Source organism: Nothoprocta perdicaria, unplaced genomic scaffold (assembly GCF_003342845.1).
Source record: "Nothoprocta perdicaria isolate Ctin4 unplaced genomic scaffold, notPer1 scaffold_26, whole genome shotgun sequence".
Lineage (NCBI taxonomy): Eukaryota > Metazoa > Chordata > Aves > Tinamiformes > Tinamidae > Nothoprocta > Nothoprocta perdicaria.
In genome coordinates, this window is record NW_020455488.1 from 5,095,447 (window position 1) to 5,109,180 (window position 13,734).

The window sequence follows — 13,734 nt, forward strand, 5'->3', positions numbered from 1 at the left end:
ATGGATGAGGGGAGCGGCGCGGCGGGCGCGCGCTCACGCCGCGGGGCTGCCCGCAGGAGGCCAGCTGCAAGAACCACCGCGTGAACCGCGTCGTCTTCCTGGGGAGCACCAAGCGCCTGCTCACCACGGGCGTCTCGCGCTGGAACACGCGGCAGATCGCGCTCTGGGACCAGGTGGGCGGCTGCGGCGTTGCGCGGGGCGTCGCGTGGGACACCTTGGGTAGCATCCCTGGGAGCATCCCTTGTGCCGTCCTTTTGGGCATCTCTTGCAACATCCCTTGGCRCACTCTTTGCACCGTCCCTTGGGGCACCCCGGCTGTTTGGGGCACTCTGCAATGTCACCCTTGCAGCTGTGTTGGCGGTGGGATGGAGACAGTAACACACCGGGCCTTGGTGCTGCTCCCTCCCCACTGTGCGGTGCCCACGGCCAAGGAAGTCACCCCAAAAGCGGCCGTTTCAGGCCCATTCCCAGCTCGGGGCCCCGTGGGCTTCCCGAGGGTCCCACCACGAGCCTGGGGTGCCTGAAGYGCTCTTGTTGCTGCGCAGGAAGACCTGTCCATGCCGCTCATCGAGGAGGAGATCGACGGGCTCTCGGGCCTCCTCTTCCCCTTCTACGACGCCGACACACGCATGCTCTACCTGGCCGGCAAGGTAGGTGGGCGCCACGTGGGAATGGCAGCAAACAGCGCAGGACAGCCCGGCTTTGTGAATCAGGTTTCAATAGCTGCGGGTGCGTGGGGTGTTTGGAGCRGGCGGCCACGCCGCTCGCCCGGCTCGCTCCGTGCACTGGGCGCTCCGTGCGCCACACGCTCTGTGCTCCATGTGCCCTGCACGCTCCATGCACCGCGTGCTCCAYGCGCTGCGTGCTCAGTGCTCCATGTGCTCCGTGCTCCATGTGCTGCATGTGCCGTGTGCTCCATGCGCCACATGCTCCCTGCGCTGCGCGCTCCATGCACTGCGTGCTCCGTGCACCACGCACTCCGTGCACCGTGTGCCATGGTGCTCCATGTGCTCTATGCAGTGTGCTCCATGCCGCGCGCTCCATGAGCCGTGCGCTCCGTGCACCATGTGCTCCATGTGCCATGTGCTCTGTGCGCCGCATGCTCTGTGCTCAATGTGCTCCATGCACCGCATGCTCCGTGTGCTGCATGCTCCATGCGCCGCACGCTCCATGCGCCGCGTGCTCCATGTGCTGCATGCACCGCGTGCTCCATGCGCCGTGTGCTCCATGCCTTGAGCATCCCCCACGCTCCGCAGGGTGACGGCAACATCCGCTACTACGAGATCGGCTCCGAGAAGCCCTACCTGAGCTATCTCATGGAGTTCCGCTCGCCRGCGCCCCAGAAGGGCCTGGGTAAGGGTCTGCTCCCCGCTCCTTCCCCAGCGACATCCCCAGTCCCGGCCCTTGAATTTCCCCGGTTCCTGCCTCTTTTCCCGGCTCTCACTCCCTTCCCGCCCCGCGGGCTCAYGCCGCTCTGCTGCCGCAGGGGTGATGCCCAAGCATGGGCTGGACGTGTCGGCCTGCGAGGTTTTCCGCTTCTACAAGCTCGTCACCCTCAAGGGGCTCATCGAGCCCATCTCCATGATCGTGCCGCGGCGGGTGAGTGCTGCGGGCACAGGGACAGGGTGGCACAAGGGGCTTCCATGGGGAATGGAGCTTTTTTACCCCGTGTTCTTGGGAATATGGGGTTTGTGCATTGCTGCTATTGCTCCGTGCGAAGGAGCCCGGGCCGTGGGAATGGGCAGCACAAGAGCTCATCCCGCCTGAGATTGCCCGGGATCATCYGGGATGGCAGCGCTGGGTCTGCCGGAACCTGCCCAGCTCCAGGCTGGGCTCTTGGAGACTCGGCTGCAGCCAGTGCCTCGTGTCGGCTCTAACACCCGTGGATCCAGGTGTCCTGGGATCCCTGTTTTGCCCCTTTGCACGAGTGCTGTGAGGCCAGGCCGCCGTTCCCGGTAGGATCGCAGGCAGCTTATGGAGGCGCCCACGTTGTTCTCCCTGTGTTTGCAGTCGGAGACCTACCAGGAGGACATTTACCCCATGACGCCGGGCACGGAGCCGGCGCTGACACCGGATGAGTGGCTGAGCGGCATGAACAGAGGTAGCGGGGGCTGCGTGCGGGGCGCGAAACCGGGCGCACGGAGAGATGCTCAGAGCTGGGTGCGATGCCGAGCACTGGGATGTGATGCTGAGTATGGGAAATGATGCTCAGGGCTGGGATGTGGTGCTGGCTGAGCACTGGGATGTGATGCTGGGCACGGGGTGCGATGCTGAGCACTGGGATGTGACACGGAGCATGGGGATGTGACGCTGAGCACTGGGATGTGATGCTGGGCAATGGGTGCGATGCTGAGCACTGGGTGCGATGCTGAGCACTGGGATGTGACACTGAGCATGGGGATGTGACGCTGAGCACTGGGATGTGATGCCGGGCAATGGGTGCGATGCTGAGCACTGGGTGCGATGCTGAGCACTGGGATGTGGTGCTGAGTGTGGGCAGTGATGCTGAGCGCGGGGGCGACACTGACCTGCTCCGCCGCCGCCGCAGACCCCATCCTGATGTCGCTGAAGGAGGGCTACAGGAAGGTGTCCAAAATCGTGTTCAAGGCCCCGGCGCGGGAGAAGAAGAGCGTCGTGGTGAACGGCATCGACCTGCTGGAGAACGTGCCGCCGCGCACCGAGAACGAGGTAAGCGGGGGGCCCGGCGCTGCCGCCGGCGCCCGGCCCTCCCCGCAGCAACGTCTCCTCTCCCCAAGCTGCTCCGCATGTTCTTCCGCCAGCAAGACGAGATCCGCCGGCTGAAGGACGAGCTCGCGCAGAAGGACATCCGCATCCGGCAGCTCCAGCTGGAGCTCAAGAACTTGCGCAACAGCCCCAGGAACACTTAACATCCCGGGACGTTTTCTAAATAAACTCTCCTTGTTTATACTCGCTCTTTAATTTTTGTCCTACCCGCTCGCACAGACCGGGAGCCCCAAGCCGAGCGACCTGCCAAGAGGCCACGCGCTAACTGGAAATACGTCCTTGTAGTCTTGTCTAGCACTAAAAAGGCTCCGCGCTGTCACTGGAAGCTACTGCATGAAGGGAAGCCGGGGCGGGACGGCTGCCCCGGCCTTTTCCTTGGAGTAAGTAGAAGAGCCCCGTGTCCCTGCACAGCACCGAGCGCCGGGCGCCGCTCCGGCGAGGCCGAACGCGGCGGGTTTATCCCTGCTCCCCTGTTCTCCCTATGCAAAGCGCGGCAGCGGGTGCCGGGCCGCCAGTTTGCGGAGCGGGCTGCGGTTTGCAAGCGCGCGCCGGCGGGAGCGGCTCCCGCGCTGCCTCCGGAGCCGCCGGCACCGCTCCGGGCTGGGAGCCGCTCCCGCRTCATCCCTCGAAGGAACGCAAGGAAAAAGCCCCTGGGTGCGTGCAACCTGTGAGCTGGGCCTGTCACGTGGCAAAGGCACCAAATACCGCTCGGCTGCCTATATATATCTGCGTATATATCTCTCCGTGTGTGTATTTTCACGGGACGGGAGCTGGGGTGCCATCCCGCTCCGCCGTCCCTGTGTCCGTGTGCTGCCGCCGGCTCTCATTTACGCTGCCGCGAAATAGCGCTGAAATAAACGGTTTTGGAGAGCGCAGCCCTCGCGCCTGGCCCGGCTCTTTGTGCGCGCGGGAAGTCGGTGCCGCGGCCCCTGGCTGGGGGTTGCTGCAATTAGCGCCCTGTGCAAACGAGGGGCCGAGGCTGGGGCTGCCCTGCGAGGGCTGGGGGCTCCTTGACGTGTGGGGCGGTCGAGGGCCCCAGGAGCAGCCCCAGCTTTGCAGGTAAGATGCAGCCCCGCGGCTCTCATCTGCTGCTCCTGCTGGTTGGTTTTTGGGCGCCTTCCTGCTAGGACTGGGCTTTGGGGAAACGGTTTTTGTGTAAAACAATGCTCAGGAAAAGGGGCCGGGGGCTGCTGTGCTGGTTTGGGCACTTGCCAGGGTGCCCCCCTGCTCGGTCATACCCCAAAGCTGCGTTTTGGGGATTGAGAAGCCTCTGGGCAAGGAAGCCTGGGGCCTTTGGTGCCCCTGCAAGCTCCGGTTGCTCCCAGCTCCCTGCGCTGGGAACAGGAGCCTCGGAGCCCCCTGCGCTCCTTCCAGCCGCGCTCAACGCGGGTGCACAGGGTTGGCTTGGTTAAGTTGGATATGGAGGTGACTGCTCCTTAACACTGGGCTGGACTGGACTGCTCCTAAGGACGTCACTGCTTTTCTTCCCGTCCCTTCTTTGCACATCTGCTTCCTCCCCTCTTCCMCCAGCAGCTCACCCTTTTCCTGACGTTTCCCTTTGCACCATTTAGCAGCAGCTAAATCCTCTTTTGTTCCCGAATTCCACCTGGGGAAGGAGGAGAGGACTCATTGCCCGGCTTGTTGCAGTRCCCAACAAGGGCTGTGGGCACTGGCTGCTCCCGTGCTCAGAGGGAAGCGTCGCTGGGAAGCATCCCATGCGGAATGCCGGAGACAGAGCAGGGCCTTCTGCATGCGTCCGTGTGGTCCGGGTGCTGCTCCCAGCCCTGCATCCATAGCACAGGGCTGCAGCATGATTCCTTCTTCCCAAGGTGTGCAAGATCTTCCGAGACACCTGTCAGCGATTCTTGGTCACGGTAGCAAAGGCCAAAATCAGGATTGTCCTGGAAAGAAAGAGGGACAAAACTGCGAGTTTCCGATGGGAAGGGCAGCTGCAGGAGCACGCAGGCGAGGGAATGCCAGCCCGCTGCCTACGGGAGCGCCGTCCTTCACGCTCGGCCCCTCTATCCGGCATTCCTGTGGAAAGATGGGAGAGGAGCCGCTTGCTCTCAGCAGGGCCCCACCGCGCTCCAAGAAATGCAGGAAATTGCCCAAATTGGGCAAAATGGGCTCTCTGGGATGGGCACTTTGCAGGGAATAGGAGGTCTGGGTAGTATGGGGCTCGCTGCTGCCCTTCTCAGAGAAAYGTAATGAATTGCAAGGTAAATGTTGAAAGGATTGGCGTGACAAAAAGGAGTCACTTGAATGACACCCGGGCCATTCCCTGCTAAGGTTTCAGAGCGCCCAAAGGCCAAGTCTAAAGCACACCAGGGCCCAGGGTGACAGGGCAGGAGCTGACGCTGCTCCGGCCGCTCCGGCCCTTCGTGCCGGCGAGGGGAAGCACACGAGGCTCCAGCCTTTGCTAAGAGGCAAAGGTGCTGGGAAGGGGGCTGATTTTATCCCCCTTTTTTCCTTTTCCTTTTCTTGGAAATGGAAGTTCCTCAGGGCAAGGCCAAGCTGAAGGCTCCCCTAGGCTGGGGTGTCCCTGTGTCAATGAAGCTCAACCCGCCTTGCCTCTGGTGCCACAGGGCAGACCCTGCCTGGGAAGGGAGCACGTCTGACCGCTCTGCTGCTCCTCCTCCAAAACCCGTCCTATACACACGTCCAACAACAGTGCAGCTTCCTGCCATGGAAAAGGGCTTTTTCTCCGTAAATTATTTTTAGAGATTGGCATATGCCACCACATGGCAGCCTGTTCACACCAGGGAACACGGGAGAAACTCAGCCGTGGACTGGCAGCAGGTACCAGCCCCAAGCGTGTGCTCAGCTAACGGCAAGGGAAATATCCCAGCAGTTATCCAGCATATCTGCAGTTATCCAGAATATCTTACCTGCGTTGACCTAATACAACCCTTTTCCTCAATCGGATGAAGGGAATCAATCAGGAGTTCTTCCTTCTGGGATTAATTGGGGTTGGATCAAACGCACAGTCACGAACATGCTAAACTCTAATAGTCCTGGTGACAACGCAGGGAAAAATATCCTTTCTGTAATAAAAATGACATACTAGTATTTGCATTAAAACCAAAACCTCTCCCTTGGTTTCACCCAACCATTGCTCTGAGGAGTTTTATAGAGCAAAACATATCATCAAGCTACTAAAAATATCAGGGAATYGACCAGGATAGGTTATTAAATGCCTTTTAAAAAAGGTATGCAATTCATTCCCAGTGGCCCATTTTTACTCAAATAAGCCACAGAAAAAATTGTATAAAAAGATTTATTGAAATTCATCAATGACAAACAGACATAAAACTCAAAGTTTGGCTCTTCYGGGAAAAAAAACTGTTGCAAATGTATTTATACAGATGAAATATTGACTAGGAAATACAAGTCACTTCTAAAGCTATTTTAAAGAGGGATATGAAAGTAAAACTGTACATTCACTAGGTATTTTCAGTCATTTTACTGACTTCCACTAGGTAAGAAAATACAATTTTGTATTAGTATCTCGTGCTTGAGTGTATGAAAAGAAACCTCCTACCCTACATGCTGAACTGCCTCCTGTAATTAGGTTTGTAAAAATTTTCAAAGTATATAGCACAAGTGGAAGTAGTTTCTCATCACTTAAAATTGACTAGGTGTTATATATTACAGACCAAAATAGTACACACCTTATTTAAAAGGGTTGAAACATTTTTTTATTACAATTGTCAAATTAATTTCACTAGTAACTCAGGAATTAGGAACACTTTTTATATATATTTATATATATATTTAAATGCCTGCCATTTTCAGTGTGTTGGCTATACCCTAGCCAAAAAAAAAAAAAAAAAAAGGGAACCCCAAAAAAACAAACAACAACAACAACAAAAAAAAACAAACAGAAAGGAGAAAACACCACACAGGCAGATGGGGGATTGCAAGTTCACCCCACAAACCAGATCCAAAGGAACACCCCAAAAAAAAGGAGAGAAAAAAAAAGAGAAATTTGGTCACTATTTACAAACAGCAAAATCAAAGGTACCTAGAGCAGCAGGGAAAGCGTTGGCTGAAAATGGCAGTCATTCACGGACAGGCAACAAAGCAATCACTTGATCAATATGCCATTCTCACACCCGTTGCTGTGGAGGGACGCGGTGCCTCGGGCCGCAGCATCCCTGCAAATGTGACGCTGTGGTTAGTGGCTGGCAGCCGGGGACGATCCCAGCGAGCGGATATTCRGCTGGCTCCGAACACAGTGTGTGTATTCTGGGGATCATCCGCTCATCTGACACTTTTTATTTTTTTCAGAATGTCAAACTATCCACTCCAATAATAAGAAACAAATTACCACTTGGTTTATACTTACTATTGCAGTTACAAGGACTAAGAGAGGGACAAAAAAAAAAAAAAAAGAAAAAATTTAAAATGAATAGGAGGAGGAGTGGCAGTAAAAATAGTATTTTATTCCCTTGCCCACCCAGTCTGCTTCTCCCTCTCGTTCCCACAGCAACATTACAATCAGGAGGAAAAAAAAGAAAAAAAAAAAAAAAAAAGTTGGGGGTGTGGGGAGGGGGGATACAGGGTAAAAACAGTCAAATCACAATAGGAAATTTTCAAAATAGGTTATTCAGTTTAGTCATCTTCATCCCCTTCGTCTTCAGGTTCTCGTTTTCTCTTCTGTCCCCTTTCCTCATCTGCAAGATAAAACACAACTTGAATTATGCGAGTGCTTCCACATGTTACGTGGAAGCCAAACAAGTTCAACAGGCTTTTTTTGCTTGGCAGCTGGCTTGCCATCAAAGCAGCAAGAGCACAAATGCGAGCTTGCCTTTACTACACTATGCATTTTTTTTAATCTCTAGCAAAAGTTGGATTATTGCCATACCAATTTCTTCTTCATCTTCGTCGTCATCTACCTCGCCATCGTTGTAGCCTTCTTCATCCTCCTAGAGAGGAAAGAAAGGATTTAAAAAGTTGCTTTCTGTGCAGCACCGTTCACTATCAGACAATATCCAACAGCAGTTTACAACAGGGAAAAAGTCCTTGAAGTATCTTAAACAAAAACCAAACAAAAAGGCAGGCGCTTCCCACGCACTTATGTAAGTGCAGTTGCTGAAGTTCTTAGCTACAGTATAACTGGACTCTGGCCCAGGCTTCACTGCAGGAAATCAAAAGCAATCAGAGCAGCCACTTCTAGCTTAAAGCCCTCAGCAAGTAAATTTTATAATTCACACTGCTTTGTTGCTGCAAATTTCTTATGAACGTTGAGTTTAACTGAAGCTGATGAATGGACAGTAGAATGCACCATGTCTAGGTGCAGGAGAGTTAAAATCAGAACACACATCTCCAGATCTGAGAAGCTGCTGTTATTTTTGAGCTGGCTAACCAGTAAGCAACAGTGAGCGCTAAGTATCTGTGATTCTGTGGCCAGAAAATGGATCTCCTGCTGTGACATTTTAGTCCCATTCCCAGTGGTTCTGCTAACTGCAAAGTCTGGCCACATTGTGGTAAGCTCAGTGTACCTGACACACAGGAACCAGACCCGTAAAGACGCTTCAATTCTTCACATGCCCAAGGAGGAATCTTGTTCTGAGAATACATGGTCAGTAATTTGTGTGCTGTATCAAGCAGCAGGAAACTGCCACAACACTGGGGTGACCTTCCTGGAGCAGGGCCTGCTTGGAGTCTCTTMCTACAAAGGGGCAGCGAGTGAACTGTGTTTTCCTATGGATGCTAAGAACTATGTGAGCAAGTTACCCTCTCAGTGCTGACTTCACTTTCTGCTCTTGGTGCTCATCCTCTTTATCCCATTGTCACTAACTTACTCCAATCAACACCATGACGGTACGTTCAGTGTTGCTACTCTGTCCTTTCTGCACTGCACTTTCTCCCACTCTCTCCTTTGCTTGGGTGGAGACCGTAACTCCAGCTCTTCAAAGGCTTCACATGCTAAAACTCGACATCAGTCCAGAAAACAGAATGATTTAATGTCAGTGGTCACTAGATGGCAGCTGGCTCACAGAGAGACACTCCTCAATGCCACCCCCCATTGTGGTTTTAATGTTCCTTTTTTTTTTTTTTAAAGTTTGTACTTGCTTCAAGTACAAAAAGGTTCAATATTTGGTCCATTTCTTTCCCAGCTATTTCTAATTACAGAAGGTTTGTTCTATGCTCATTATTAACGACAATGAACCCTTACCTCCTCTTCTCCACTCACATCCTCCTCTTCTCCTTCCTCCTCTTCCTCCTCATCTTCTTCATCTTCTACTACCTGAGCATCTTCATCGTATTCCTCTTCTATACAGGCAAACAAGATTTATACCAGTTAGATATTTAGAGTTTACTTTTCAGCAATCCCGCACAGGACTGGATGGCAGGAGCAAACTGAAAACTGTGCTGAACGGCAGAGCAGAGCTTCATGCAGCTCTCCAGCTGTAGAACACAGGGCTAGACCAGCCTTGTGCTGAAGCTGCTCCAGCTCCCACTGCTGATTGGCATTTTAAAGCCTCCGAGGYGCTGCAGCTCTTTGCTCTGTCCATCTGCTCCCAGCAGGGACACGGCAGAACCATGAAGGACGACCGTGCCCTAGGAACAGAGGCTCCCCAAGGGTGAGGCCACCTCTTGTCTTTGGGCTGCCAGGGCCACACACAATAATCCAACCTAGGGACTTTGAGTGTGTTTTTAAGAAGAAAGCAAGAAAGCATTTAAGTACACCTAGCCCAAGGGAGAGGAAAAAAAAAAGGGGGGGGAAAAAAAGTGTTCTCCTTACTGTAGGAAGGGTGTTTTAGAGCTTTTTCGTGCAGTTGAAAACAGGCCCAGGCTTGAGCTCTGCTGAAAAGAACCTGTCCCTGCTGAACCTGGCTGAATGCACCGCTCTGCCAGGCAGCGCTGCAGCACTCGCCCCTTTCACCAGATCTCACACTCAGCACTCGCGAGAAAAGTGCAAGTCCAGCTATTCTGCTTTTGCTGTGCAGCTGCCTTTGGAGTCTAGCAAATTCCCCCACTCAGCCCGACACTCATCCAGCTGGTGGCCTGGTGCCGCCGAGCGCAGCCTGCCAGGGAGGCAGATTGGCACCTACGGCCCACTGGGACCCACAATTCATTTTCCTAGCATGAGAAAGTTGTTTGCTACTTCATTAGAGCTTTTCACAGAGCTTGCTCCAGGCAATCTGCAGGTCACACACTTTCCCCTCTTCTGCTCTAACCCAGCTAGTTCACTTTGCCCTTAAAGATCAGACATACTCTCCTAACTAAGCAGTGCCTCAGCTCGAGTCCTTGGCTCTGGCACTTTTTTCTGTGCCTAGCCTGGCTCCCCCTTCTACCCTTATTTATCAGGGTCTACACAGCTACACATACTGTTTGGTTCCTGGAAAAAGGCAGCACATACATGTCATCTTTTCTTACCACTTCTTCCTTCTGTTTTGCTCCCCTGATGTTCACTGCTGCCTGAACTCAAGTTCAACAAGTGTCTTACCGCTTGTCTTACTCCTTATTCTGGCCCACTTCTTCAACTACCCCTTCACCCCCCATCTTCTACTACAGATCAGACTAAAGCTTTCTCAAGCCCTTCCCATCTCCTTTCCCCAAAGGACACTGTGGGGTTTCTCCTTTACATCAGACAGGGAAGGAGCTACTGACAGTCCTCTTCTCTGCCCAAAAAGTCAGCTGAAAACAGTAAGTACTAGGCAGCATATCACTCTTAACATGTATACACCAAGCACCACAACTACGTACCATCTTCATCCTCCTCCTCGTCATCTAAGCCTTCCACATAGCCCTCTGCATCAGAGTCGGGTGCTTCTTTGTCATCCCGATCGTAGCCATCGAGGTATGTGAGCTGCGGGAGGAGCTTGAATACGTTTTCTCTATAATCGTTCAAGTTGGTTACCTCGCAATTGAAAAGATCTAAACTCTTCAGGTTTTCTAACTTTTTCTGTAAGGAAAGAAAAGTCAGCGTCACAATAAATCTCTGAACAKAGAACACAACAGCAGCCGCGGTTAMTGTGCTCAACAGCTTCCCARGACAAAAGGGTCATTTCAATTCCCTGTCAACTAAATTGGTGTGGAACTGGTTCTACAATGGTTGGTCATCACTGTTTCGACACCCATGAACTGAACATGCTCTTTCTGAAGTTCAGTATCTCACAAGCAGAAGACTGAAATTTGGAAACAGGCAATGGTGCAAAATCACATGTTGTGAGGGCCCAAGCCAAGAATAAAAACCAATCTAGTAAGTTGTCCCAAAAGGGCAAAGCAAGATATTGAAGCCAGCAGTCAGGTGCCTTTAAACTACTACAACCAAATTAAAAAGAAACCATCTATTCTTTGGACACAAGAATTTTACAAAGAGGCATTTAAAAAGTTTTAATGATTGTAGACTACTTAATTTTCAAAATAACTTAAAAAATAAAGAAATAAATTGAACAGAAAAGGATGTTTTTTATTTCTTTTCCTTTTTTTCAYGGAAGAGGTCTGCATTGCCAGCAGYCAACAGCACTTAAAACAAAACACACACAAGGAAAATGCCAGCACAGCAGTAAAGGATTTGTATCGAGTCTTATGCAATGTCTCCCTTCTGCAGCTGAAGACACAGAGTGATGATGACTTCAAGAAAAGAACCAGCTTTTGGTTGCTCTCTTCTGATGAGTTACATTGGTGCAAAGTTGCTGTGCTTCCAAAACGCACCAATCGAGTGATGCTGGCCTTCGTATTTCAGAAGGGCACGCAACTACAGCGTGTGACGCTGCCTGGGGCTCACCTTTGGTCCCAACTGTCCTAAAGGACACAGCTGGTGTGGATAAGCACAAACCTACACCCCTCAGCTGGTCTCAGTTAGACCTTAAAGGTGCAGCTGTGGAAAGAGGAGGGGAGCAGAGAGCTCGTGCTTAACGAGTGGTAAACTGGAACCATAGCAGAGGACCCGCAGACAGCTCAGGAGAACCAGGAGCACCACCCAGCTGAGTTCACGAGTGGCCGTGGCTCGGCTCCGGCTGCCGGGGCCACGCAGGACCCACGCTGCAGAGCTTGCTGTGGCCGCCTGCTCCGCTCCCTACACGTGCCGGGTGCTCCCGCGGCTCCCGGGCGGCTCCCGGGCAGGGGTGGCCGCTAGAGGGTGGCAGCGTCGCAGCTCCGGGTGCTCCCCGGCGCCACCAACGTCCTGCTGGGACCTGCCACCACAGTCATTATTGCCCGGCTGAGGATAAACCGCAAAGCCCAGGACACACAACTGAAAACTGCTTTGGAATCTAAAACCTCCAAAACACTGGGGCTACGCTAAGCTGGTGCGTTACCCCCCTCATCACAACACGACAGGTTTTTGTTTCCTGTGGCGTCACAGTCACTTACCAGAGGTTCTATTGTACCGAGATCTTTTATTTTGTTGCCACTTAGATTTAGATGCGTGAGGTTTGGACACTTTTCTGCCAACACTTCCAGTCCTCCTGAGATTCTGTTGTCGCTTAGTTCGAGCTAGAAAGCAGATAAACATGTTGAGTTTTTGGCATAAACCACAATCACAATGCCATTTGGTTAGTTAATTTAARTTTTTCTGCAATCAACTATTTTACATTCAGTATATTGCAAGGAGGGAAAGACAGGACATAAAGCATTTTATTTACCTTCTTAAGTTTGTTTAACTTTGGTAAGTTTGCAACTGAGGCTAGGCCTACATTGATTGTACTTAAGAATTCCAGCTCTTCAAACTCATCTGTAAGGCCTTCAATTTTGCCTTCATATGACCTACAGTTGTCAAGAACGAGTTCCTTAACCTGGAAAAAAGAGCAAAGCAAAAAGTGTGTAAGTTCTGTGCAGGGAATAAAGCTTTCACTCACAAGCAAGCTACACCACACGCCAACAGCTCCTCCATGTGGGCAGCTCATTCCTTAGGGAACGGCAAGGAACGCTGCGGGTGGTTCTGGAAGGGGGTAAGCGCTCGCAGGTTGCTGCTGGTGAAGGGCATCCCCTGCCTTATCTGCCCGCGCTGCTGCAGGCGGGAGGCTGGAGGGAGGCCGCGATAGCCCACGCAGCTGTGCGCGCCGCGGCGGCGTGCGCAGCCCGCGGGCGCAGCCAGGCACAATCTCTTCCTGCAGGTGCTATCTTCGAGTGACACAAACCAAGGGCAGTAACGCAGGAGAGCTGCTCAACAAGCTCCRCCCGGCACGAAGCGCCTCCTTTGGCCCTGCGAGGCTCGAGCCCAGGAGCAGCAAACGCTGGTCGAGTTCCCCTGGGCCACTGGTGCCATCGCGTGAAGYGCCAATGCTCCGGGCACCATCCAGACGTTCTCACACCCATGGAGAATTTCTGGGAGGTTTTTGTGCTCTGCATACAAGTATCTTGGAGAAGCACATGCCACTCCTGTGTTCCGGCCCCTCTCCTGCAAGGGGGAGCAGGAGCTTGGGACGAGGGGGCTGCTTTGGGCCAAGAGCATCGGACAGGAGAGAGTTTGGGAGACTGATGAGCACAGGAACATGAAGCTACTCTTCAGCTCACACAAAGCACAGTTAATATGCAAACAGCCAATTTCCTCATTTTTCTTTTATTACTGTAACCGTCTTGATTCAGCAGCATGGGGAAGAATCCTATGTAGTTCTACAGCTCCAAATAACATCATCCCTAGTTTTCTAATTAAACTCTAAGCACTGAAGTCAACAGGGAAGTCAGCCCAAAGCAACACGAGAGTACAAATGATTCACTGAGAGTAGGAGGATCAGAGTTAGACGGGAAATACGTTTTCCAAGTCTCTACCATTTTCCTAGAAAAATTATGACAGGGGATGGCTACACAGAAGTCTGCCAGAATTTCAGACTGGTTGGGAGAAACTAAAGACCGAGGCAAGCGCTCAAGATCCATCATACATTATTTCAATGCAAAAACAAAACATCCCCTCCATCCCTCAAGCAAACACAGGGACAAATATGCAGCTTTTTAGTGCCACAGTATTTAAGCACCAGGATGCTTGGAGACACACAGAGCTTTCTTGGATATCTCTTTCTTTATACATTCTGCCCC

At 52.3% G+C, this 13,734-nt stretch overlaps 2 protein-coding genes across 2 annotated transcripts in view; one reads left to right on the plus strand and one right to left on the minus strand.

The window, feature by feature from the left end:
- The window catches only part of CORO2B (coronin 2B), an 18,489-nt gene extending 15,368 nt beyond the window's left edge, over positions 1-3,121 (plus strand). Inside the window, exons 6-12 of the mRNA XM_026040592.1 lie at positions 57-173; positions 546-650; positions 1,257-1,353; positions 1,487-1,599; positions 2,011-2,101; positions 2,549-2,688; positions 2,757-3,121. Of these exons, the coding sequence (XP_025896377.1) occupies positions 57-173; positions 546-650; positions 1,257-1,353; positions 1,487-1,599; positions 2,011-2,101; positions 2,549-2,688; positions 2,757-2,888 (795 nt within the window). The 3' untranslated portion in view covers positions 2,889-3,121. The remainder of the gene's footprint in view (positions 1-56; positions 174-545; positions 651-1,256; positions 1,354-1,486; positions 1,600-2,010; positions 2,102-2,548; positions 2,689-2,756) is intronic.
- Positions 3,122-6,901: 3,780 nt separating this feature from the next.
- The window catches only part of ANP32A (acidic nuclear phosphoprotein 32 family member A), an 18,326-nt gene continuing 11,493 nt past the window's right edge, over positions 6,902-13,734 (minus strand). The window contains exons 2-7 of the mRNA XM_026040535.1: positions 12,345-12,494; positions 12,073-12,195; positions 10,462-10,660; positions 8,927-9,024; positions 7,613-7,673; positions 6,902-7,421 (exon numbers count right to left, since the gene is read on the minus strand). Of these exons, the coding sequence (XP_025896320.1) occupies positions 7,360-7,421; positions 7,613-7,673; positions 8,927-9,024; positions 10,462-10,660; positions 12,073-12,195; positions 12,345-12,494 (693 nt within the window). The 3' untranslated portion in view covers positions 6,902-7,359. The remainder of the gene's footprint in view (positions 7,422-7,612; positions 7,674-8,926; positions 9,025-10,461; positions 10,661-12,072; positions 12,196-12,344; positions 12,495-13,734) is intronic.